The 24,489-nt window shown below is 43.9% G+C and overlaps 2 protein-coding genes across 12 annotated transcripts in view; both read right to left on the reverse strand.

Annotated features, from left to right (window-relative positions):
* Positions 1-24,489, reverse strand: part of PDE10A (phosphodiesterase 10A) — a 390,743-nt gene that overhangs the window by 335,270 nt on the left and 30,984 nt on the right. Inside the window, exon 2 of one of the 11 annotated variants that reach the window (XM_069010129.1) lies at positions 12,996-13,263. The exons of 9 other annotated variants lie outside the window; for them this stretch is intronic. The gene's annotated coding sequence lies outside the window, so the exon portion shown is untranslated. Of the gene's footprint in view, positions 1-12,995; positions 13,296-24,489 lie in introns of all 11 variants that reach the window. One more of the 11 variants, XM_069010128.1, reaches the window with a different exon arrangement.
* LOC138107049 (proline-rich protein HaeIII subfamily 1-like) lies at positions 14,149-14,718 on the reverse strand. Its single transcript, XM_069008382.1, has one exon. The coding sequence runs from the start codon at positions 14,716-14,718 to the stop codon at positions 14,149-14,151; it is 570 nt and encodes a 189-aa protein (XP_068864483.1).

The following is a 24,489-nucleotide window of genomic DNA, read 5'->3' on the forward strand; positions in this document are numbered from 1 at the left end:
CAAAAGTCTTGTTAGTATTTTTTTTTATAATTAACAACCACCACCACCCCTCCAAAATAAAAAGAAAACCACACAAGAAAAAAAAGCAAGCCCCACCAGTAAACCATTCTTCCTGATGACCAAGTGGGTTTTGTTTCCCTTCAACTCTATTTAGTGGGCAGCAGAAAATAAACAAAACCCAATCACCTTAAAACAATACTCTCTAATGGTAAACAAAAGATGTCTCTAAATACCCCCAGAAAAGTGTTTTAATGAGTGAATGACCTCTTCTCTTTTTGGGGGGTAATACAAAAAGTTTTCACAGCAGACTAAAATACTAAGAACATTTGGTTACTTTTAAATAAATTTAGTTTCGGACAAAAAGGTTGATCAAACAAGAATTTATGTATGTCTAATAGAATTACTTTTTAAAATACTGACTTTCGGTTTTAGTAAAAGGAAATGGGATATTAAACTCAGTGAAAAGTCACCTTCAAATCATAACATAGTTTAAAGAACCATCTTACCATACCAGAAAGAGCCATGAGCTGTTTCACATTTTAATTTGCATAAACTATCTGGTGTCATTCAAGCCGAGTCATGACAAGCTTGCAAAGACCAGAACTGCCTGTAAATACTTGAAAACAGAGCTCGTTGCTTTGGAGCTCACAAAACACCACATGAGACCCTACGTGGTTTGCCATGACCATGAACACAGCACAAGGCAAGATATTTTTCCTTGGCTTTTGGCTTGCAGGTATCCATGCAAAACACTCTGGCCAAATCCTACTTGAATTTGTTTGACTTTGGGTACTTTCCTCTCCATACTCTGTTCCACCCTGACATTTGAATGGTGACAGTGTCACAGAGCACAGATGCAGCTGACTTTCACAGAGAGGGGCATTTCTGAGGAAAAGGGAAATTCGATCAGCAAACTGTAAATAAAGGAGAAGATAAGAGCAAGCAGACCAGACTTCCTACTCTCTTTGCAGACCTACCAGAAAACACACTCTGCCCCATGTGCTGCTTCCCTTCTGTTGATCTCGTGTTTGTCTTCACACGACTTGATAGCACTTCTGTGCGTTTGAAAAAAAAGCACTTTGGACTAAAATGGCTTGCTGAAGTATTAAGAGAAGAGATGAGTAAATAGAGGGAGGTAAAGAAAGAGGAATACAATGACTTCAAACACACAAAAAACCAAACCCAAAATCTATAAAATGAGCAATTTTAAAAATACAGCCATGTATGTGTGTGCCAGATTTATTAGATTGCGCCCTCCCTGGAGCAGGGACCACGCAAGACAAGGTGCTTATTCAGTGCTCAAGTACAACTTTGCCATCAGCTGAGGCTGTCTTTGGACATGACCTCATTGTAAAAACATTACCCTCAATCACAGTGGTCCTTGAAAACTGCCTCCTGGCTAGTTGATCGTTATTACAGATTTCACAGTAGCTATTAGGTATATTTGCATCTGTGTCTTTAAAATCATGAGTGAGAGAGAGATACCTGGGGAGTTGTGGGGGGAGAAATAAAAAAACATGTCTGAACAGATGATCTTTACAGTTCCCCCCTCCTGCTGCTAGAAGCTTCCCACTCAGCTTCTGCTCCTATTTGTTCATCTTTCTCTGGCAAGAACTACTCTTAACTGTGTTAATTTTCTTTTTTGTGGGTTAATGTTGGGTAACGGACTTACAATTGCCCACAACTAATAGATTTCTAGTGACTGACTTTACTGCACTCCTGGCAGTAAGCAGGGCATATTTCCTGAACCAGGGTCATTTTAAAGGATTCCAGAAAGTACCTTCAGACATTTCATGGCTTCATTTAAACAGCTACTTTCTTGGTTCCATGCAGGATTTTGAGCAAGAGGACAGAATCTTCAAAGGGAGGTCACTATCCTCTAGAATATTAAGTTAGAACCATCTCAAGAGTTTGAACAAAGCATGAAGCATGACCTTTTTTTCATTTATTTATTTAAGGCTAAACTTGGCAGATATGAGAATATCCAACTCTACTTAGACAGCCATGATCTCAGCCTCTGGCTGTGCAAAGACATCTTAAATCTGTAGATTCTGTGCAGATCCAGGGGATTTTTGCCAGAAAGTTTCCCAAATAAAATTAAATATTCCTTCATGCTAAGCTTTACAATTTTTTTCTTCCTATCCTAGCCTATTATAATCCCAAATTAAAAATATATAATGCTTTAGGATTAGTACTGCTTATACGGCAGTTTCCCAGCCAAAAATGACTGCTATAATTCTCTAACAATTTAAAAAAGTTTAAATGTCACACGTCTTCTGCCTTTAAAAAACCAGTGACGCACAGCCTTTTCCTAATTACTGTCCAGTTACCTGGGAGTGAGAAGGCAACAGGACATAGTCCTGCCAAGGAAAATCTTGGGAACACCCAATGCCTGGGTTGCAGTTGCAGAATGAATGGCACCTGTCAAAAGCATTCTGTGAGAATGTGGCAGCAGCATACTAGAAGCCACTTACATCATTAGCTTCTGAGGCCAAGATAAAGGATTATCTAGATGCTTGGGCCCTTCAAAACCCCCCCAAAAATGTTGTATACAGCATATATATATATGTATAACTACATTGGTCTCTTTGCAGTGTTAATCTACCCCTGTCTTCAATTTAGCAGCTTCACATCTTCATGAAAATCTTTTCCAAACTAGGTGTGCAGCATTAGCAGAGGTGTATGTTTAGGTTTCTTTGGAAGTACTAGCTACCACCAGCCAGGACTGTGCCTTTGTGTTTCACAAAGTAAAGAGAAAATGATGATGACCTGTAGCTTTTTAACTATCTCTGCAGACTAACTGCAGTGAGTCTCCTTCCCCCAGATGTGGCGAAGGAAGGTGTGTGGCTAGGTCACGGTTATCTTCCTGTGTAGTTTTAAATCTGCAGGGCTGTGCACTGACACTGTCAGTGTGCCAGCTACAGGCCCTTCATCTAGTCAGGTGTTTGTGTCTCCTGTGCACCTTCAACTCCTTCCCTAAACTTCAGCATGTGGTTCTTGCATATGGCACTGAAATCCCAAGTGTTTTCAAGTGCCAAGGTAAGCATATACAGTTTGAAACTAACAGGTTCTGCGAGTCAAAGGACAAGTAATATAATAATAGCCAACATTCAAATAGGACCTCCTGCAGAGAAAAATCTGGTTATTAAGAATTAACCTTTTTTAGGCACCATGACCAGAACCTAACGCAATCCACATGATCTGCCTCTTCAAAACCCTACCTGGGCCACAGCACTATCTCCTGGAATCAGAAGTTTCATTGCAAGAAAATGCTACAGTTCTTCACATACAGTGAAGAGAACCAAGCAAAACAAAACAAAATCTACCAGCATCTCCAAAATACTGTAGGCAAGGATCTGGAGTTAATGAATGCAAAAATTGGCCTGCACAACATTTCTCTTGTTTCCAAGAAGTTACTGAGGTTCTTAAGAAATCAAGGAAGATCAATGAAGAAATGAGAATTGTTCACAGCTCACTCCACTCAACTGAGGCTGCTCTGCAGACACGTTCAGCTGTTAGTTATCACTTCCCAGACAAGCCACAATGCAACTCTGGGAACCTGTTTTTGGTTTGCCCTTGAAAGAGACTACAAGTACTCATGCAGTCTTATATAGATGGCACAAAAGAGCTGAAAAGCAGTAGGAAGACCAACATATCAATCGTTTCTATGCAGCCTCTAGGTGTGAATGCTCCTAGTCCCACTTATGGCAAAGTCACATAAAGTTGAAGCCCACCTATAAGTTATTAGGTTTTTTCCCCAAAGACAGCTGGAGAGCTTGCATGGACTGTTAAAACAGAGACCTACCATCTGAACTTACTAATTCGCAATCTTTAGTTCCAAAACATAACATTAGAAAGTGATTAATGACATACAGTGCAGATCTGCAAAGCCTGAATAATAATTATAGCATAAGCCTATCTTGGCTGTATCTATACTAAAGGAAATATGACAGAAAAGAAATGCAGGTGAATAAACAGTAAAAGTGAAAAATAAATCAGACTTGGCATGGGCAAAGCCTAGAAAACCAACCTGATTCCAAAAAGAACAGTTAGATTTGTTACTCTAACCTAACAGCTACATAAGACTAAAACAAGTGCATAATCATGACTATGAAAAAAGAGCTATTCTTGAAGACAGTGTTCTTCTGATATGCTGCCTCTGCTCATGCAGAGTTTGCCTTCTCCAGGTGTCTTGACATCTTCACTCTATCATTATTCTGCCTTCATCTCTAAACCTAAGTAGGGCTTCCCTTAAGGCTGCATGTCTCTTAGTGCTTTCTGAGGATTGTTTCCGCTTTCATTTGTTGTAACTATTACTTCATAGTGCTATCATGTATCCACCTCTGATCCATATTGTACTGGTTTTAACTTTCCTGTATTATATCTGGGCCCAATACAAACTGAAAAACAATGTAAGAAAGAATCAATCCATTGCCAGCTGCCCCTCAGCTATGATACAGCACTCAAGTAAAACACAGTGTGGATGGCTTTAATGCAGCTTGACACCTGAAACACAGCTGCTCATTCCACATGTTATCAGACATACTAGGAATGGGCTTAGGAGCACAAGCTCAATTGCCCAGTGTGTGGACACACCTTATATGTCAACATTATTAACCATCACACTGTGACTGAAGTAATAATTGCACAAACCAACTGTATTCTAGCCCATCACACCCAGACAGCATCTCTCTTCTCCTCCTCCAGCATAAAGCCACAACTGTTGCTCATTGAGCTGCCAAGCTTTCTACATTATCCCTAGTAACTTAAAAACAGGAGTATGCTCAAATAGTACAGAAACTTTAAGGTCAGAGGATGAAAACACGAAGTGACTTCATTAATGAACAAGTGCTTCATTAGAAATTAGAGTCTCTATTCTCGTGTATTGACACAATGCTTTTAAAAAGTAAATGCATCTGCATTTACATGTCACTTGCCTTTTGCATCTCTACTCCCTCCCCATATAGAAGTACGGGACTCAGATGTGTTCAGAAACTATAGCATGGTGGTGTAATCAATACAACTCATCCTTCTGTCAACACAGAGTGATCAGGTGAATGTGGACACTGTAACAGGGGACCAGGACTCTCCCTCACACATGTCATAGTAATGGCAGATGCACATTCCTTTGCTGACCAGGAATATTTATTTAATTTAGAAGGAGGAAAATGGCTATGAAAAAAACAAACAGAAACAATGTAATCCATTCCCAGTAAATCCAGGAGATTCACACACATTTTCCTGTAACTACCAGAAGTTAAAGGAAACCTGCAAAACTTTCACATTTTTTGTTTCATTTCCTTTATAATCTGCTCACCTTCATGCTGCCCTCCCTATTTAGCTTTTTCTTCAAGTGTGAGGAGACATCCCAAATCAAGGGTCTTCCTCCTCTGTCAGCCAGGGTTCTTCATTTCCCAGGCAGCACCCGACCAGTCAGGGAGCACCTGAGGCCAGCTGAGGACCAGGTTCTCCAAAGACTAGTCCTAGACCTCTTTGGAAGGCTACTCAGGCTCATTGTGCAGTCAGGAGGGTGTCTTCATTGAAGCTGATTTTCAGAGCTGCTCTTTCCCCATTGCCTCTCTAGGTAGAGAGAGCAACCACCAGGTATGGACTCACCAACTGCACAACTTTATTGCATTTAACAGCAGTTGCTACATTGAGTTAACACTTCCTAGTACACTGGAGTATCACCATCTGCAGGCTGAGGCCAGCCAGGATGGACTTCTTTAGCTCACAGGCAGATGGAAATGAGACTACAGCACCGCCATCATAATAACTACTCTACAACTTTATGGAGCCCAAAGCAGAGTCTCAAACAGTTGTCACAAAGCTTTGTGATATGTTTGTCCTTGAAATGCCGGTTATTTAACCAAAGCACCATTTTTAATAGCTACTCAGGAGACTTCTTCACTGCTTTTTGCTGAAATTACGATTTCTGTCTCACTGGGTGTTTTTATAGCATTGCCATTCATGCTACATGACCAGCATAGCTGAAATATCTAAGTGCCCACAAATAATTAAAAAGTCATCTCCACTTTTTAAATGTTTGGATAAATTTATTTATAGGGCAAGTCTGCAATTTCCCCAAAGTCATACCTTCCAATCAAAGCAACTATGTCAGGTACTTAAAATATCACCCCTTTCCCTATGGCTCTGCCCCTCACGTCTGCTGGGATAGGTTTTTTCCCCTAGAATGCAGATAGTGACCTCAAGACTGGCTAGCAGCAGCTAAAGACCAAGCTGTACTAGGCAGTACTGCATTGCTGGGCAGAAAAGGCCCCTCCTACATGGAAACACCAACTCAGCATAATGCTCAAGCATTAGCCTTTGTATTTTACTTCAAACAAGGCTCATAAACTTATACCGAGGCACACACTAGCACACCTCTCTCAAACAAGTGGGAATAGAAAAGCTCCTCAACAATCTTTATGACACAGTGGACGGGAAGGCACGTCAGCAGCAACACCTGAGGAAGGTGTTCTTCCAGAGACCACTTACAACACTGTTCCAACCACTGCATATATATTTGCCCCGATCGCTCTTCCCAAACATTTTGAATTCTCCTTAGCTTTACATTTTTCTGGCATTCTGAGTTTGCAGCTTCACATAAATTGAAGTAATTTGGTAAAAACTGTCATCTTTTTCAGCATATTAAATCGAATCCTCTGAAAAAGACCCCATAGATTGTTCACAGCATCTGGAAGGCAGATCCTTGACTGTCTCAGAAGAAAGAGATTTAAAAAAAAAATTAAACACAGGAAATTATCAGTACCCATTGAGCTAATCAGCTTTAGAAAGCATGGTTTCTTTTCCATTAACAAAACCCCTAATAAGCTGTTGATGCAATTCTTTTGTCGTCTTTTTTTTTCTGGTGACACAAACTTCTCCCTGTGAATGGAGTCGAAAGGATCACTTCTTTCTGTGTTATTACAGTATCGGCACAAAACCCAAGCTGTACAATAATTCCCTTCCCTTTCCCATGCCCTCACAAACACATAAGCCTCTGTGGCTAAACACCTTAACTCTGATTAGCCAGATCTTCCAGGGTATGATCCAGAGACAGAGCGAGCTTGTTTGTTTCAGGGATCAGAAGCTAAGTGGAAAGAAAAGAATGGTCAGGACACAGAGGATGGAGAAAAGCAAGTATGCGAGAAACTGAAGCCACAAATCACACACACAAGTGAAGAACTGCCAAAGGAAGAACTGCTTTGCTTTTCTACCTGTATCAGAGAAACATGAATATCAACTACAGTGTTCAGAGCTCTAAGGAATCACAATATTCACTTGCTTAATCAAACAACAAATTGAATAAATACTTTAACTAATTGTATTGATGAAGAATGAGTATTTGGAAAACTGTAATTCAGAAGTTGGGTGCAATTCTGATTTTCATTACATCAATGTAGCCCTCCAATTACAGGACAGAACTTGGTTTCCTGTGCCTGACAATCCCAAATTAGGATTTAATAATAATAATAATCAGAATTTAATATCAAATGTCAAAACATATGTGAATGCTAAGCACTCACACAAATCAAGTGTTAGTCAGAGACAATAGCTTAGTATAAACTGCTCCCCCTAGTAATTACTAGGGAAGTATCCCTTCCATTAGAAGGGACCCTCAAGAGGGCTTTGATTAATAATAACTAAGACCATCAAAATCTTGAAAACCTTTCCTTATGCACATGATTAACTTCCATATAAATTTTCAGTACCTTTGAAATCAAAAAAAGTAATCACATCTTAAAGGTTACTTGTGGGCAGACAGGAGTTCAGCTTTGTCTCTAGAGGAGTTTTGCAACAGTTCTCTCTTTAGTGACCAATTTTATAAAGCACAGAAAACTGTCAACTATAACTCGCATTTGTGACAATGAAGACCATCTGAACAACTGGACCACAGGGGAAGTGGAAGAAATGCATTTATTTATCTTCATACAAAATGCAAATAGAGAAAGAGCAGTCCAATGAGAATTCATAGATTACTCCTTCCTTGAATCCATCATGCTCAAAAATCTCTGCAAGAAAATTTCCAAAATACTGTATTTGAACTCTATCCAGAAACTGCTGGAAAATTGTGAGCAGTATTACTGTATAATTTAGGCACGAGACCATATTGCATTTGGTCCTGAGAATTGTCTGTATTTTATTTGTTTGTTTTTAAACCAACACCCTCCATTTTCACATTGTCTACACTAGCCTTCAACACACTCGTAGAAAACAGTGATTCACAGAAAGAAGACCCTTCTTCAGGGTTTTTTTGTGCTACAATTTTGAGCAAAAGAATTATTGCCAGAAGGGAAGTCCTCTGCTTCAAATTCAGCAGAAAAATATCTTTGTCATTTGACTTTCACTGAAGCCTTAAAGATCTGTCAAAAGTCAGGAGTCATCTGCTGAAATACAGCTGTCTACATCCATGCTAGATGTTTGGACTACTTTTATATTCAATTGGCAGAAACAGCACTTCTCAGATCTGATTCTGCTGACTAAATGTAGACTTCCACTTCAGGAAGAGATGAACTGATCCCTAGAAATGTTCTGCTTCCTCACTATAAACGGTGTGCAGAGAGCTGCGTTTCAACAGACAAATCCCACCTTCTCCATGGTGGGTATCACACTGAACAACCATATCTGGTTTCTCCACTAAAACCTTCTCAGCTTTGCTGGAATTTCTGCCACTTTAATTGGTACGAATAAACCAGTGTAGTTACCCTAAGCTTCATGCACAATCAACAGAAAGAAAGGGCACCTCTGAGAAGCAACTCAGCTCGTGTACAAACCTGAATTCTCCCCAAAAAATGCCACTGTGTTTTCAGAGATTATGGGAATGTGAGTTATAAGCCTACCCCTTAATAAGGTGAAGCAGTGAAGTGCCTTGAACTAGACAGACAGTTCAGGCTGTTGCTGCTGAGAAGGTGGGAGATATAGAGCAGTCTCATCCCTTATCTCCTCTCCACACCAGCGAGGCTTGAAATGTAGAGCATCAGACCCCACAATAAAAGGCAAGGTTACAGTATGGGTTACAGAGTCCTTCATAAAAGACTTTGAAGGAGAATAAAAACAAAGCCACACCAAGGAACTTTTGAAAAATCTGTATTGTGGCCTACATAGTGTCTATCCACCCACAGCTTTGCCAAGTGAGGATAAACAAGAGCTGAATGAAACTCTGCAAGCACACACTTCAGTTGGCCAAATATCCAACACAGTCTGGAGCAGCTAAGAATTAGTCCGCACTCTCTTAATATTTAAGAACAGAAGTGCAGACCCTCAAAAGGGTCTGAGACGCCTCTGTTAGCAGCACCTGCTCTCAGCTTACCAGGTAACACAGAAGCATAAGATGGCAAACCTGGAGCCAAGCTGTCACGCATTCACGCTTCTGTCACTGAAAGAAGTCACCTCGTTAGCTGAGGACAGCCAGGCTTCCGCATTCAACTTCTGCAGGAATACAGGATTTGGCAGCCTCCAGAAATCTGAGCTCTCTGTTTTTCTTCCCTTGTTTTGCTAATGCCCATTTCCCCTTCCCTGCCTCCCTGCTCCCAATGCACACACATTTTAATGCTAAACCCCAGGTGTTACAGGGTTTCTCCGTACTTCTAGGCAAACACTACGCACTTGCCCTCCAACCTTAGTGAGTATGCCTTCTCCACAGAGGTAGTAAACCTGCTGTAAGAGCACAATGCTTCTTAGTAAGATGCTTAAGATTAATAAAAAAAAAACCCCTTCCCATCTCATGCCTTTAGAAAGTCTCACACCCACCATCTTACACAAAAATACATTCCCTACAAGACTGTGATACATTGCACACTCTTAATGGTTTCTACAGTTACATAGTCACAGACAATGTAATTAACAAGCAACATTCCTTCTTGTAAAATGGGAGGAAGAAAATAAACAGAATAGAAGTTCACAAAAATATATTTAAGCTTAGAAATAAAATTACATTTTTTGACCTTATTTCATCATTTACTATGTCAGAAAAGACATGAGCCTGGATTATCTAGGTGCAAAACACAAGTTTTTAATCAGTCCGATGTACAAAATACATTGTGTCCCCTTATGAGGAAAATGATACCTCATTTACTCCCTTTAGATACACATCAATACTTTATTAAGTCTTTTTTCACTTTCCATTTCATTTGTTTTGTGCATACTGAAATCAAGGAAATAAAACAATCCTGTGTTAAAGTTACATTATGTTTTCTGTTTCTTGTTACATAACCAGAAGTGTTACAGAAAATATTATTGTGGAGTTTAAAAAAAAAAAGGCACTTAAAAAAAATTCTAACCAGGCAAACATCTCTGCATCACAATAATGTGTAAGGTGCTTCTACACCCACTACTGGCATACATTTAGATTAAAATTGCGTGTAATCTATACCAAACTTTCTGAATGCTGAATCTCTGCTGAATGCCCTTTCTCTATTTAACCTCCTCTACTGCTGACAAAGAGGTAAGATTTTCCAGGTTAGTAATAGCAAAATTCCACATTGCAAAAACATTGAATGCTGTCATGCATATAAAGTCATTGACAGGGTCTGAAAATGTCCCTCCCATGTCAAGATTAGTCTCAAGCAGAGAAATGGCAAGAAAATATGAACATGTTATTTTCTTGTGAGAGAGCCAAGCAATTAAAAACCAACAACCACATAAACCCTAAACCATATCTTTTAAGAGAAATGGTGAATTTCAGTGCTCCTTTCTAATGAAACCAGAAGAACACACCAACCACTGTGCTGGAAACATTTCCTTCCAAAAAGCAGAAACATCCATAGTGGTAAGGGAATTTCATTATGTGGGTGTTTTGTGACATTAGGATCCTTCACATCATTTACAAAAAGGGCCACAGACTCCATGTTGGAGAACACATCCATTCCATCCCTCTCTGCTCTGTGTACACCTGCCCAGGCAAAAACACCACATTTCTGAATTCAAGCATGCACAGAGACATACTCACATCATCATCTGAACCCACCACACACCCACCATCTCCCACCAGAGCCACTTGCAAAAGCCTGAAACACTGCTCTAGATCCAACCGGTATTTTCCTCTCCTCTCTGCATTACAGCCACAAGCCCAAAGCCCTGTAGCTCAGCTTGGTTCATCTGGGCCCACTTTGTTAAAATAAACACAAAGGAAGGGAACCCACTGGGCTGGCTGAACAACAAGAAATTCGGCTGCAGAACTCCCTCACACTTGTGTGCACAGCTGATTTTACACCACTTGGCTGCTATGTTCATATTATTTTGTCAGAAAGTACAAAACAGCTTTCACCACAAATACTTGGAGCTTGAAAATTACAGCAAAACCAACTTTAGCTGGGTGCAAATTGCGCTACAAGAGGGCCGTTTGAAGCCCCAACATGACGCAAGCGAAATCGTACCCGGGACGGGGGCTTGCTGGAGGACACCGGACCCACGCAAAGCCACAACGTATATATTAGGTGCCTATAGCTCATTCGCTGCCCAGGCTAGGAGCGCACTGCAAACAGATTTGCACAAGCTACAAATCAATGAGGCAGTGTGGCTATGCCCATGCCAGTGACAAACTGCAGTGGGGAAGGGAGCCTGGACTGCTTGGCAGACCTGCCATTCCCCTCAGCCAGCCTCCCACACCCCCTTCCCTTCACCCCTTCCCTTTCCCCCCCGTAACCCTTCCCCTCTCACAAGTTGAGTGTCGCTGTGGTGGGAGCAGCCCTGCAGTTCTGTGCCCGGCGGTGGGAGCAGCCTGGCCTAAGTGCCCAAGTCACCCCAGTGTGGGTGGGCTGCAGGAGGCCAGCCAGGCCGACACATCCCTGCGGTGGGCTCCCAGCTGCCAGCCACCCGGCCACCTGCAGGCCTCCGCCGCCCTACCTTGCTCCTCGCCGGCCCCAAAGCAGGCTCTGGGGTCCTCGGGGGGGAGCGGGGCTCCGCCGCCCTCCAGGGCTTTGCGTTTCTTCGACATCTGGTCGGTGTTTGGGAGTTGAGTTTCTCCTCTCTCTCTCTCCGGGGAGATGAGTGTATGTAGAGAGAGAGGGAGAGTGTGAGGGAGAGAGACACAGAGAGGAAGAGAGAGAGATTGAAAGAAATCGCTGCTTAAAGAGAGGGGAAGAGACTTTGGAGTGGCTGGAGAGCAAGTAGGAGGCAGGGACTAAGTGGAGAAATCCTACAAATCACAATCCCATCAATTCAGCCCCACGTCTAGAGGGGTTGTTGAGGTCTCCCCCTTCCTTGCTCATTCATCTGAGTGTGAGTGAAAATTAAAGATAGAGGTAATAGTCCGCTGTTGCTTTTCCAAATGTTGGCAAGTGGTGCTTTTTTTTTCTTTTTTATGGAGGGGGGGTGGTGGGGGAGGAAGGAGGGAGCTGATTGATATTATTTTCCTCTGCTGCTGGGATTCTTTCTGGTTAAAAAAAAAAAAAAGGGGGGGGGGAGGAGGTAAAAGCTGAATGGATGTGGCGGGGGGGGGGGGGGAGAAATGAAGGGAGGGGGGTAAGTGTGTGGAGAGCGGGGGAAACGAGAGGATTAAAAAGAAAACCAGGAGCAGAAGAGGAGGGATGACAAGAGCCTGCAGGTGCAGGGAGGCAAAATTCCCTGCAGGGGTCATGTGCTCTGGGAGCCGGAGATCCTCCGCTCCCCGGAGGCTGCCGGCGGGCAGGGGCGCGGCGCGGCCCGCGGGGGCGGCTCGGCGGGGGCTGCGGCCACCCCGCCCGGCACCTGCGGGAGCGGCGCGGAGCGGGGCTGCGGGGCGCCGCAGCCGGCTGGCAGCAGCCAGCGGTAACTCGCACCTTGCAAACTCCGCCGCGGAGTCAGTACCCCCGCAGTCGGTCTTTCTCGCTCCCTTTGTAACCCTTTCAGCTCTGGGAACAAGATGTGCCCCTCCCCTGGGGAGTCCCGTCCCGTCCCCCGCCGCCCCCGACCTGCCCCCTATACAGGCGGATTTCAAAGCTTTCTGGAGGGTATTTGTTAGCGGGGGTGGGGGGGGGGGGGGGGGGGGAGGAGGGGGCGAGGACACAACTTACCCTCCAAACTATGCACAATCTCGTCTCTGCTTTCCCCTTCAGATCAACTTTAAAGAGCAGATTCTCAGTCAGTCCGGGAGGCAAACAGGCAGGGGAGGAGAGGGGAAATTGTTTAGGAATAGCTGCTGCCAAGTGGGTGAAGTTCAGGGCACAATCCTGGCTCTTCCACGCTCCAGCAGCCCAGCATCTTCCCGGGGTCTGGAGAACAAGGTGTTCAACAAGTCTTCCTTGTTACCCGAAATTGATTGATGATTGCTTTCCCGCCGGGCTGGATTTAACAAAACGATGCAGAGAGCTACTCTGACGAGCAGGAAATTTTAGAGGAGCTTGCAATATAGCTGCGGCTTTAATTTATCTGTCTCTCTCTATACATATGTACTTACACACATACACACCTGTGTATGTGTATATGTATATATAAATAAAAAGATATAACTCTATCAGTACAACGTTGGGTCCACAGGTTCTTAGAAAAGCTTGCCTGTCGGCTGCGTGGAAGTTAAAGAGTTTTTCTTAAGCAAAAGGGGCTGATGCTTGGACACATCTCACGTCCAACAGGAGGCAATGACGTCTGTAGCTTCATTGCTATAACAGCACCAAGGCTGCAATTGCCATTCACTGAAATGATAAGGGGCGCTCAGACGTAAGCAGTCTGGACCTCTAGCAAGAGACTGAAGCGAAGATGATTTTTCCCCTCCCAAAACAAATAATAATGCTAAAAAACACCTAAGGAAAGAGACGGGGAAGCAGGGAAAGGAATCTAGGTCTTGCAGTCACACGCTTCTGCAACATGATCCTCTAGCACCAAAAACATTTATTTTTTGCAGCTGACTAGACTTTGGGAAATTTCAATATATTATGATTATTCGGGCGGGGGGGAGGGGAGGGTTTGGTGGGGTTTTTTTGTTTGTTTTTTCCTTCCTAATTATTTCTGTCTCTCTTCAAGCAGGCATTGATGAAAGCCGGGTAAAAGTGCCCTCCCCCCATCTTTCCAAATATATTTCGGCTAGCGTACATTCTGAAGTGTTTATGGTGCATGCCTACATCTTCTTAAGTAGCAATTTCTTTCTGTATAGGATGCAAGGATTTTCTTCCCGCCCCCCCCCCCCCCCCCCCCTTAGCACTGGAAGGCACTTAGAAAGAAATGAGAATTTTAGAAGCCGATGCGAAGCAGTGGGGTCACACTCTCGCACTGCCGCGGGCTGGACCGCGTGCGGGGACCGCCGCCGAGCGCTGCCGAGGCGCGGCGGGGGCGGCGGGCGGGCGGCGCTGCCGGGCGCGGGGGCGGCCGCACCTCGGGGCTGCCAATCCCCGCGGGGGCGCCGGCGCCTCCCCTGCCGCGAGCCGCTGCCCTGGGAATGACAGCGCGGGTGCCGCAGGAGCTCCCCGGAGGCAGCGGGCACCGGCACCGCGCCCGGCCACGCCGCGGGGGAGGCAGCGCCGCGCCCGCCTGCGCCGGCCCACGCGGGTCCGCGCTGCGCCGCAGCCGGGCGGGGACACAAGCGGGAAGGGCAGCCCCTTCCCCGCGCCTTGCCCCCGCCGGAGAAGGGGCCGGGGCTGACACGGGAGGCGGCGGGGAAGGTCCTGGGGGGGATCGCGGTCCAGCCGGGTGCCTTCGCTCCCGGACCGAGCCGTACGGGGTCTGCGGCGCCGGGGGGCTGAGGCGGTCATCCCCACCCAGCTGGTGAGGTGGCCCCTGAGTGCTGCTGTCTGCTCTCTGCATCCCCAGCCCCACACCTGGTGTCCAGGTTTTTCCTCGTGCCTCCTGTCAGGCCCGGGGCAGGGCTTGTTTGGCCTCCAGATGGTTCCGAGCAGCACGTAGCTACTTGCCCAAACCACTGAGCCATTCTTTGCTGGAACAATTGTAGATACCAGTGATGTAAGTTGTATCGCTGCAAGCCCAAATCAGGTTCACGAGCTGCTGAAAGCACCCACAAGGTACGGGGTTCTTTCTCCTTTCAAAGTTTGTTTTGGTTAGAAGCAAAAGGCAGCAAACAGGAGTGCCAAGCAGGGAGAGGAGGCATAAAGACTCTTCCTAGCATGGATGTTAAATTTGGTATCTGTGGTGGCCTTTGAGATATCTGCTATGATAATCTCCCACACAAAGCGTTGGTAAGATTGGCTGCATAGTAAAGGAGGAGATTTTCAAATCATTAGCAGGAGATGCTTGCTTTCTTACATAGTCTCGTTTAGTAAATCATTTATTTTTGTGAATGATTTGTGGAGGTTTTGGGAACCTAGTAGCACATCCCTTCAGAGAGATACTCTAAAAAAATTTACAGAGATCAGAATTGTATGTATTTGTTCAGCTTTAAGGGCAATCCTATGCTATATTCTATTTAATTTCATCTTAAGTACTACATTTTTAATTTTTTTTTTCACCCATTCAGCACACAGAATTCACAACATATCACAAAATAAAACGTATTATTCTGCATCTGTGTTTTAGGAAGTTTCCATCAAGATCTACCTTTACACAGAAATTTCCACTAAATTGTTTACCCTGATGACAGATCATATTTTTGTTACAGTATCATGGAAATCAGGGATGGAAATACAGAATAGATCATCTCCTGGCAGGAGGATGTGGGGTGAACAAGATAAATCCACAAACAATAATCTTTGAGGTTGTATCCAGCCAAACTAAATCTAACTAATCCCTTTGGGATTTTATTCCATCCGCCCTATTAGAGGTTGCCAAAGGAAAGCTTTCCATTCAGTCATTTGTAGCACTTTTTTTTAGATTTCTTCACATTACATACAAGATGAGGACCATCTCAAGGAGTTGCCTTTTCCATAGTTAAAAACCTTTGACACAGAGAATCATTAAGTTTTGGAAAGATCTCCAAGATCATCAAGTCCAGCCTTTGACCAAATACCACCATGCTCACTACAACCACAGCACAAAGTGCTGTGTGTACACATGTACAACAGGAAAGAAGGAAGAAGAAATAAAGGGAAGGCAGTACTAGTTTCCATGTTCTATACCAAGGCTGGCTTTCTACACTCACAGTCTAGAACAGATTGTGCACTTCAAATCATTTTGGGATAGTCTTAGAGGGGAAAAAAGAAGTGGAGAAGATGGCATGTTGCTGGTTGACTGACTAAGGCCCAGAGTAGAAAAGCAAAGACTTCCGGGGTGGGGATAGTACCACTTTGAAGTAATTTTTCCAGTGTTTGGGGTTTCTTGGTGTATCACCATTACTTGCCAATTTTTTTTTTTTTTTCTGTAATATATATAAGAACTCTAGTAGTAATCATTCCCACCTCCAGAGGAATGCTGCCTTCCTTCCCTTCCTGGCACAGTGATTAGCTATCACACAGGTAGGCCTCATAGGAAACATTCCTAATAAAGTACATGAGAGCTCTGCTATTAGTTCATTTTTAATGCCCTGAGAAACAACAAACTTCTATGCTATTCTGCATTTAAATGCTACCCACTTTTAGTGACTGCAGTGACTTCCTTTGGATAAAATTACATTAACTGCTTCTTGTGGTGGGCTTACATCACCAAACTTAAGTAAGTGACATTCAGTATATAAACTCCAAAGTCTGTTCACTAGGAGAGAAGGTGGTCCTGATTGAAAACCGTCAAAGGCAAATAGGAATCTTTACATCACATTTGGTCATCCCTCCCTTTGAGTTTTCAGCATTCAGACACGGGACATGTCACACAGTTGTACACAGAGATAGACTAGAAGTGTTTTCAGGTTTATTAATTTAGACTTGGGTTTTTGCCTCACATGAGTCAATAATTGAAATCATCAGGCAAAAGGCCCTCAATAAATATAGCTCAGTTTGCAAACACTCTACTTTTTGCTTTCTTTTTAAAGCATTACTGGCCTAGCCTGTCAGGCATGTTCACAAAGCACTATTCGTGGTGGTTTTCAGTGACTAGTCAATCTGAACGCAGCATATTTTAAAGGTATATAAAAACAAAAGTTCAGAGGAGATAGAAATAGCAATTGGTCAAGACAAACACACCTCTGTACAATACACACTGTACAGACTCAGCAAATAACCAAACCCAATGGTCATAAAGACCAAGAGAGATCTCATATTGCAAGTTTGCTTTCTCTTACTTTTCTTCTCACATGGCTGACTCAGTTCAGAACTGTTTGGTCCAGCAATACTTAACAAGTACTTGACAAACAGCACAATGAGAGAATCAGTTCTCTGTCATGCAGCCATACTATCACTTCTCCCAAGCAGTTTGGAATTTTTTCTTTGTATGTATTTATGAGGTGAGTATAGCACAACGTTTCAGATATTGAAGACGACTGTACCATTAAAGCCTACTTCTTGCAAAAGCTCTCTCCCCACTCAAAGCTGGGTTTTGGTATGTGTCCCTGAACTGTGATTACACTCCTGCATTTCTTGACAGAATCCTTATCATGTGTAGAGCCTTTGGTTTTGTCTTCAGAGTGATTCACTAGCATGAGCTAATGTATCCTTACAACACCCAGAACAGTTGATGTATTTTATTAGCCTCATTTTATAAGTTGGGAAACAGCAGCAGAGAGGTGACGAGTCTGTTCTATCATCTTTATTCACATTCGATTAATGCCTTAATCCCTGGATAGTTCCACTGTTTTCAGTGGGAATTCTTGCACAGTAAGATACTACTTGATAGGACTGAAAATCACAGTGTCTTTCACTAAGTGATTTGAGCAAGGCCATGGAGAGAGTTTTAGCGCAGGTTTAGAACTGAGGACTCTTTCTCAAACAAACACTCTTGTTTCATCCATTTTCCCAATTTAAAAACAAAACCCAGAACTTACCACCATATCTGTCATTTTTCCAGCACCCAAGCTAATTTGCAGTCATAATAATGATCAAGTAGCCCCACTGTACTGACATTACATACAAGTTGACACCTAACACAAAGAAAACTCACAGGACTGGTGCAGTTCCCAATTTCTTATGCTATGAAAATTACCATCTTTTTGATCTCCTAATTTAGCAATTCAAAGGAGGTGGGTGAAAGGCATATCTCATATGAAGAAGTTTCATATGCAATTCAGCACTAGGATGAAGGTAGTACTAAGTCAGTTTCAAGATACAAAGCCAAGTCTCTGGGTTTTTTTAATGCTGTTCTTTCAGCACAAAATGTGTACTCTAATTTCACAACATTCATCTTTGTATTTTCACAGACAGATAAAGATAGGTACATTAATTTACAGACGTCTTGCTAAATTTGCTCTGTTAAGTTGACAGAAGTGGGTGTTTTCACCTTCCAAAATCAAGTTATTTTGTCTACTTTTCCTTCCAGCTTCTGCAAAGACCTCATACTTGGTCAACACATGTGAACACCACATCCTGACCTGTCTCCTCATAAACCTTAGCTATTATTGTGTAGCTATCAGCCTCTTTAATTGTAAAAGTGTGGTGACTTCTTTGAGCTGTTACCAGTTTTTAGAGCTGTGAATTCGTTGACTGGATTTTCACACACCTCTCTGTTGCTGCTTAGGGTAGCAGCTACTTAAGACAGAGGAAACTGTACAGAAACTTCCCCTTCCTATTGGTAGGAACTCTGATTCTCCAGCACTTTTCCTCCCCTTTCCTGCCTCTTCTCCATCTCTTTCTCCTCCTCCTCTAATTCCATAGCAGGAGTTCCACAAATCCCTCACTTCTGGGAGGTAATATCCAACATCCTCTACCCAGCAGAGGAAGCACACACCTGCCTTGTCAGTGTCTATGACTTCAATGTGCTGAAACTGTAATTATGTTTCCTTTTGTAAAGGACGCACTGGGTCATTCCACTCAAACATTTCTAGCTCCCCTGGATTCTATCCCAGCATCAGAAGGTCGGTACTGAGAGTTTCTATGATGATGAGGGTATGTGGAACACTCCATGCCTGAAAAGTAATTTGGGGTACCTTAGGTAACCAAAAGGGCTGGAAGAGGAGAAAACTGTCTGCAAAGTTCTCTTGTCCTCAAACTCTGCCACACTGGTCTTTGTCCCTGCCATTTTCCATCCCTCTTTCTTACACAGATCCAGGACCTGTCTGTCTTTCCTCATTTATGTTATTTACTTCTATAGCCCTCTTCCTTGTAGCCTTCTTTACAGATCAAAATCTCTATGGCAAGACACAGAGGCCCATGCCAGGCCCCTGGGGGCTGCTGGCAGAGTCTGTGGTAGGAAAGGAGCTGCCAGCACAGGGCTCTGTTACCTTCCCCTGGCAGCACTGCATCAGGCTAGGAGGTGGATCATGGAAGTGTCCCTGGGCAGTGATGAACAGCCCAGACCTGCAAGGCAGCCCTGGGGGGTACCACAGGGGTACACCAAGGGAGTTTACCTGCTCTGCCTCCCCACTTCCTTTTGCCTGCATATTTTGCAGCACAGAGCCTGTTTTGATGTCTCTGGTACTCAAATGTTTCGAGCAGTGAGGTCTCAAATTCATCCGGGTGAAAATCCATGTTTGATTACATACAAATTCTATAGGAATAAGCAGAAGCAACCAAGAATCAGACTATCCTTGGTTTTCAGTTAAAAAAAAAAAAAAAAAAAAGACAAACCAAACTTCAGGACTGGAGGATGGATACAGACAGTATTTTAGTCTAAATAAGCAGTTCCAATATTGGAAAATCACACAATTTCCACTTACTGTTCATTCAGCTTTCAAACTGCTTTTAAGCTACATCATCTCAACTATCCCAATGGTTCACGAGAGTTACACTTTTAAACCCCCACCACAGTGTCCAGGCTACAGATTTTTTTGTTTCTTCACAATATTCTGTGAAAGATGGAGGAAAAAAATCAATTCTAACTGCATGTTTCTGCAAGATAAGCTCCACTCTATATTTTCAATTATTTTTAACTCTTTATTTAAGGAATTCAGAATAAAGCCAACTTCTGTGAGAAGCATGCAACTCCTATTGTGAATTCTATTCTATAGCAAGTCTTTTACACTTATGGTTATGTCTCTCAAAAGATAACTGATAGTATTTCCATCTGCATATGTCTGGTAGCAGAAAGAAAAAAAACCCAAAATACCAGAAAATATCCACTAAATGTAGCATACTATCAAAATACACTGTACATTTAAAGAAGGTACAAAAAAATATTTATAATCTTTAAGAGACAATTCAGTGACCATACACAAATAATTTTTCCCTTTTGATTCAACAGCACTAATTTTTTCTACCCCTTTTTCTAATATAGAGCAGGATTAACTGCATCTACTCCCACAAAGTACAAAACTAGTACAAGTGAGAAGCAGAAAGATCTGGCTCCTGAGAGTCAAATCTATCACTGGTGGCAGCTCTACTAAATGTGCTCTAAAACTGCTGTGTGTGAGAGAAGAGGGCAAGTTAGCCTGAACAACCTGGTCTGATCTCTCTTGGCTTTGAGTAGGAGTTTGGGCTTGACACTTTCTGAGGCCCGTCCCCACCTGAACCTCTAGTTCTGCTTTGTAAGTTCTTTTCACTTTCATCTTCGCTAGTGAATTTAATGGGAACCGATTCAGACTTTTCTGAACACACTGGGTTTTTTGGGATGGTTTTTGTATTGGAGATTTTTTTTTTTCAAATCAAAATATTATGCCCTCACTTCTATTTGTATGACCATTCAAGCACACTACATCTGAAAGAACTGTTATACTAGTTCATCCACTTCACTACTTGAAACTGTGTAAAAGTGAAAATGCAAGGCAGGAAGAGCAAAAACCACCACTACTCACAGTCACAAGTCTAAACAATGTTCCCAATAAATTGTCTGAATTTCAAACTCCATAAAAACCTAGAGCAATTCTCATTTTTCAAGAACAGAATTTTTATTTCAAAAGTTTTGCTTTCACAAGTTTGGTAAAACACAGGACAGAGAGCTTCTTGGGGAGAACACAGAGGAGGAAAGAAAGGATTCTCCTGTTCCACCAGTCTTACTCTACACATTTGACCAAAAGAGTCCCCAGATTGCTCTGATAGTTGTGGGAGTACAATCAGATGACGTGGGCTCGTGCATGCTCCTACACATGCCCTGCCTGCATGAGGAAAAAGTAACATATTTCATGGTTTGACACTGGCTAGGACACAGATGCCAGCAGCCACCTTCTCAGTTTTCTGTCAGATTCTGACACTGTATTGGCCTCTGATTTTTCCAGTCAAGGCCTGTGCATCAGTTTTTTTGGGTTTTTTTTGCTTCCCTTCAGAAATCATCCTGCTTGACAAAGAGGGGGAAAACTCTTTACTTGTATGGTCCCTTACATGAAAATGTTGTAGTGAATAGAAAGCTGAAAGTTACCAGACTGATGGCCCAAAATGTGAGGTCCTTTCAAAGCAATGTTTGGGAACAGCACAGCATCAGTCATTCAGACAAGGAGGTATTTTCAGGGTTGCTTAACAGTCATTGAAACACTAAAGGCAGGGAACCACAGCAAAAAGTTTCGTGTTGCCACCTTTCACCATTTTATGAAAACTCTTCTGGTCCTGAAGATCATGGAATCATAGAATGTCCTGGACTGTAAGGGACCTTATAGATCATCCAGTTCCAACCCCCCTGCTGTGGGCAGGGACACCTCTCATTAGAAAAGGTTGTTCAGAGCTCTGTCCAACTTGACCTCAAACACTTCCAGGAACAGGGCATCTACAACTTCTCTGGGCAGCCTGTTCCACTTCCACACCACCCTCACTGTAAAGATTGTTTTCCTAACATCTAATCTAAACCTACTCTAAGTTTGAAGTAATTTCCCCTTGTCCTGTCAACACATGCCCTTGTAAAAAGTCCCTCTCTGTCTTTCTTATAGGTTTCTTTCAGGTACTAGAAGGCCACAATTAGGTCACCCCAAAGCTTTCTCCTTTCCAGGCTGAACAAACACAGTTCTCTCAACCTTTCCTCATAGCAGATATGGTACATCCCTCTGATCAGCTTGGTGACCTGTCTATGGACTCAGGCCCATGTCCTTCCTGTGCTGGGGACCCCAGAACTGGATGGAGCACTGCAGGTGGGGTGCCACCAAAGTGGAGCAGAGGGGCAGAATCCCCTCCCTCACCCTGCTGCCTAAGCCCCTTTGGAGGCAGCCCAGGTTACGGTTGGGTTCCTGGGCTGCAAGTGCACATTGCTGGGTCATGTCCAGCCTCTCATCCACCAGCATCCCCAAGTTCTTGCTGGGGCTGCTCTCAATCTGTTCATTCCTCAATCCAGGTGCCACACTTTGCCCTTGGTCTTGTCTGCATGAGATTCCCATGGGCCCACTTGTCCAGGTCTCTCTGGGTAGCATCCCCTCCTTCAGGTGTTTCAATAGCACCAATTGGCTTGGTGTCATCCACAAACTTGCTGAGGGGAAAATTCCAATGACTACATTGTTGTTGCAGAGAAATGCCTGGGATTGGGATTTGAGTTCTCCTTTCTTAACCAAGAGAAACGTCAGCTGCAAAGACAAGCAACCCTAAGTGTTGGTATTATCAGCAATACAATAATTGTTTTTCTTTGCATCTTAGAGAGACTGTACAAGAAAAACCTTGAGACACTCACAGGAAAGATGAATTTCTCATTCCTGAAGGCCACAATCCCCAAATTTCCTATAAACTGCAAGAAACAAACTCGCAGAGAAAAGATGAGCAGGCGGTTTTCATTAGCGTGCTCAAACCTTTTCTTCCCAAGTTGTAAAGCAGTAACTCCCAGAAAATCCACACTTCCTACCCACAACCATCAGCCTTCACCGTTCAGATCCATGAAGGCTGATGCTGTGAGCCCACAGGGCCACTCAGGCACACACCGGGGCTGGGCGGGAGGGACACAGCCCCTACTCTTGACGCAGGAATGGGGAACGGGGTGCAAAAAAACAACCAAAAAAACTCCTCACCGGGGCGGCGATGCCCTCGCCCCACCGCAGCGCTAGGCAGGGCAGGCAGACAGCGCCTCGCCGTCGGCTGCGGAAAGCTGAGGATGGGGAAGGGGGGACAGGAGCTCGGCGCTCCCTCCCTCCCTCCCTCCCTCCCCCCGCCCGCGGCGGCTGCTGCCGTCAGAGCTGCCTGCGTCAATGCTGCCTCAGCGACACGCACCGGGGCCCTGCGCTCCCGCTCCCCCACCCCCCTGCCGCTCCCGTGGAGGGCTTTTTTTCTTTTTTAATTCTCTTTTTTGTGGTTTTTTTTTTTTTTTTTTTTGTGTTTTTTTTCCCCCTCAGTGAGACGCCTTACTGGCATTTATTTATTTATTTTTGCGATCCCTCTCATGAAGCCGGTGCCGTTGGCGCGTTTACGGTTCTTTTGTGCGAGGGGATTTCCATCCTCCCTCCCTCCTTTTTATTTTAAAAATTAATAATTTGAGGAATAATTGCTGTTGTATTTATTTCGCGCACGTCCCGTGTCCCTCCAGACACGGGTCTCCTCCGGTGCCGACCCCCACGCACACCTTCCCCACCCCCCGATCTTCTTCCCCTCTCTCCCTGTCACTGCAGCAGAGAGGAGACTGGAACCAGGAGGCTGCACCAGCACACACTCAGCTTACTATATTATAACGGATTTCCCTCTCTTCCCAGAAAAGCAACCGGGTTTTTTTCCCTCCTGTTTAATAGCCCACTCATTCAGCATTCGTGCATTATCCGCACACCCACCATTATTTCTTCTCTTGCCACTGCCTTCACCACCCCCTCCATTAATCATCACGTCCTGGGCTCTAAAGAATAATGGTTTATAAAATGGTTGCTCTGTGCATGTCCTCAGCTGCACGCATAACCCCAGCCTCCCGTCTGTGTGCCTCTTCTGCACATCAAGGTCAGAGGGAAGGCTTGAGGGCACAGTTAAACCCAAAACTTATTTATTTGCGTTTTCTTCCCAACTGTCTCCTTCCACCCTGTTTCTTTTCCTCTGGAGAATTTAATGGCAAAGCTCCCCGGATTTCTGTGGGGTCAGGCCTTGCCCTACTTCAGAATGTATCTGTGCTTAGCTCGGTGGAGAGGACAATATCCCGGTCCTATTAAAGTCAATGGCAACCAGTGAACTCAAGCGTCACCGGATTTGGCTGGCAGAGCATGCACAGCCACGCTCTGGCCAAACCCTGCCCCGTTTCAATTCAGCTTAACTGCAGCACTGCCAAGCTGCTGGGAAACTGGCTTGTGATGCTGGCGCAGCGCTGCCCTCTCATACAGGAATCCTTGGTGACGTTAAACAGCTGGAACAGATCCTGCACCTCCCTGCTGCCACCATGCAAGAAGCCAGACACTAGCTTCCACCTCCTGGCACCTCCCCAGCAGATAAAGGTCCTTCGAGGTCAAGATTGGATGGATAAATTAGAGCAGCCTAAAGACTATATTAATTTGTACTGCGAACGAGCCTGGTGCTGTCCAAGTCCCAGTGGTGTGAGGCACAGACATTTCTGCATCCTCCCAGCTGCACTTACCCCTGCTCCCCTCCAGCTCAGGGCTGGGTATATTAACAATTGTATGATAGCAAATCCTTTTTTTCTGTCAATTCCAAACATCGAAAGTTTTAAACAGTTTGGTTCTGTAGCTCCAAGTACTTTGAATAACCATTGTGCTTCTAAATACAAGAAAAA

This window comes from Aphelocoma coerulescens, chromosome 3, assembly GCF_041296385.1.
Source record: "Aphelocoma coerulescens isolate FSJ_1873_10779 chromosome 3, UR_Acoe_1.0, whole genome shotgun sequence".
Lineage (NCBI taxonomy): Eukaryota > Metazoa > Chordata > Aves > Passeriformes > Corvidae > Aphelocoma > Aphelocoma coerulescens.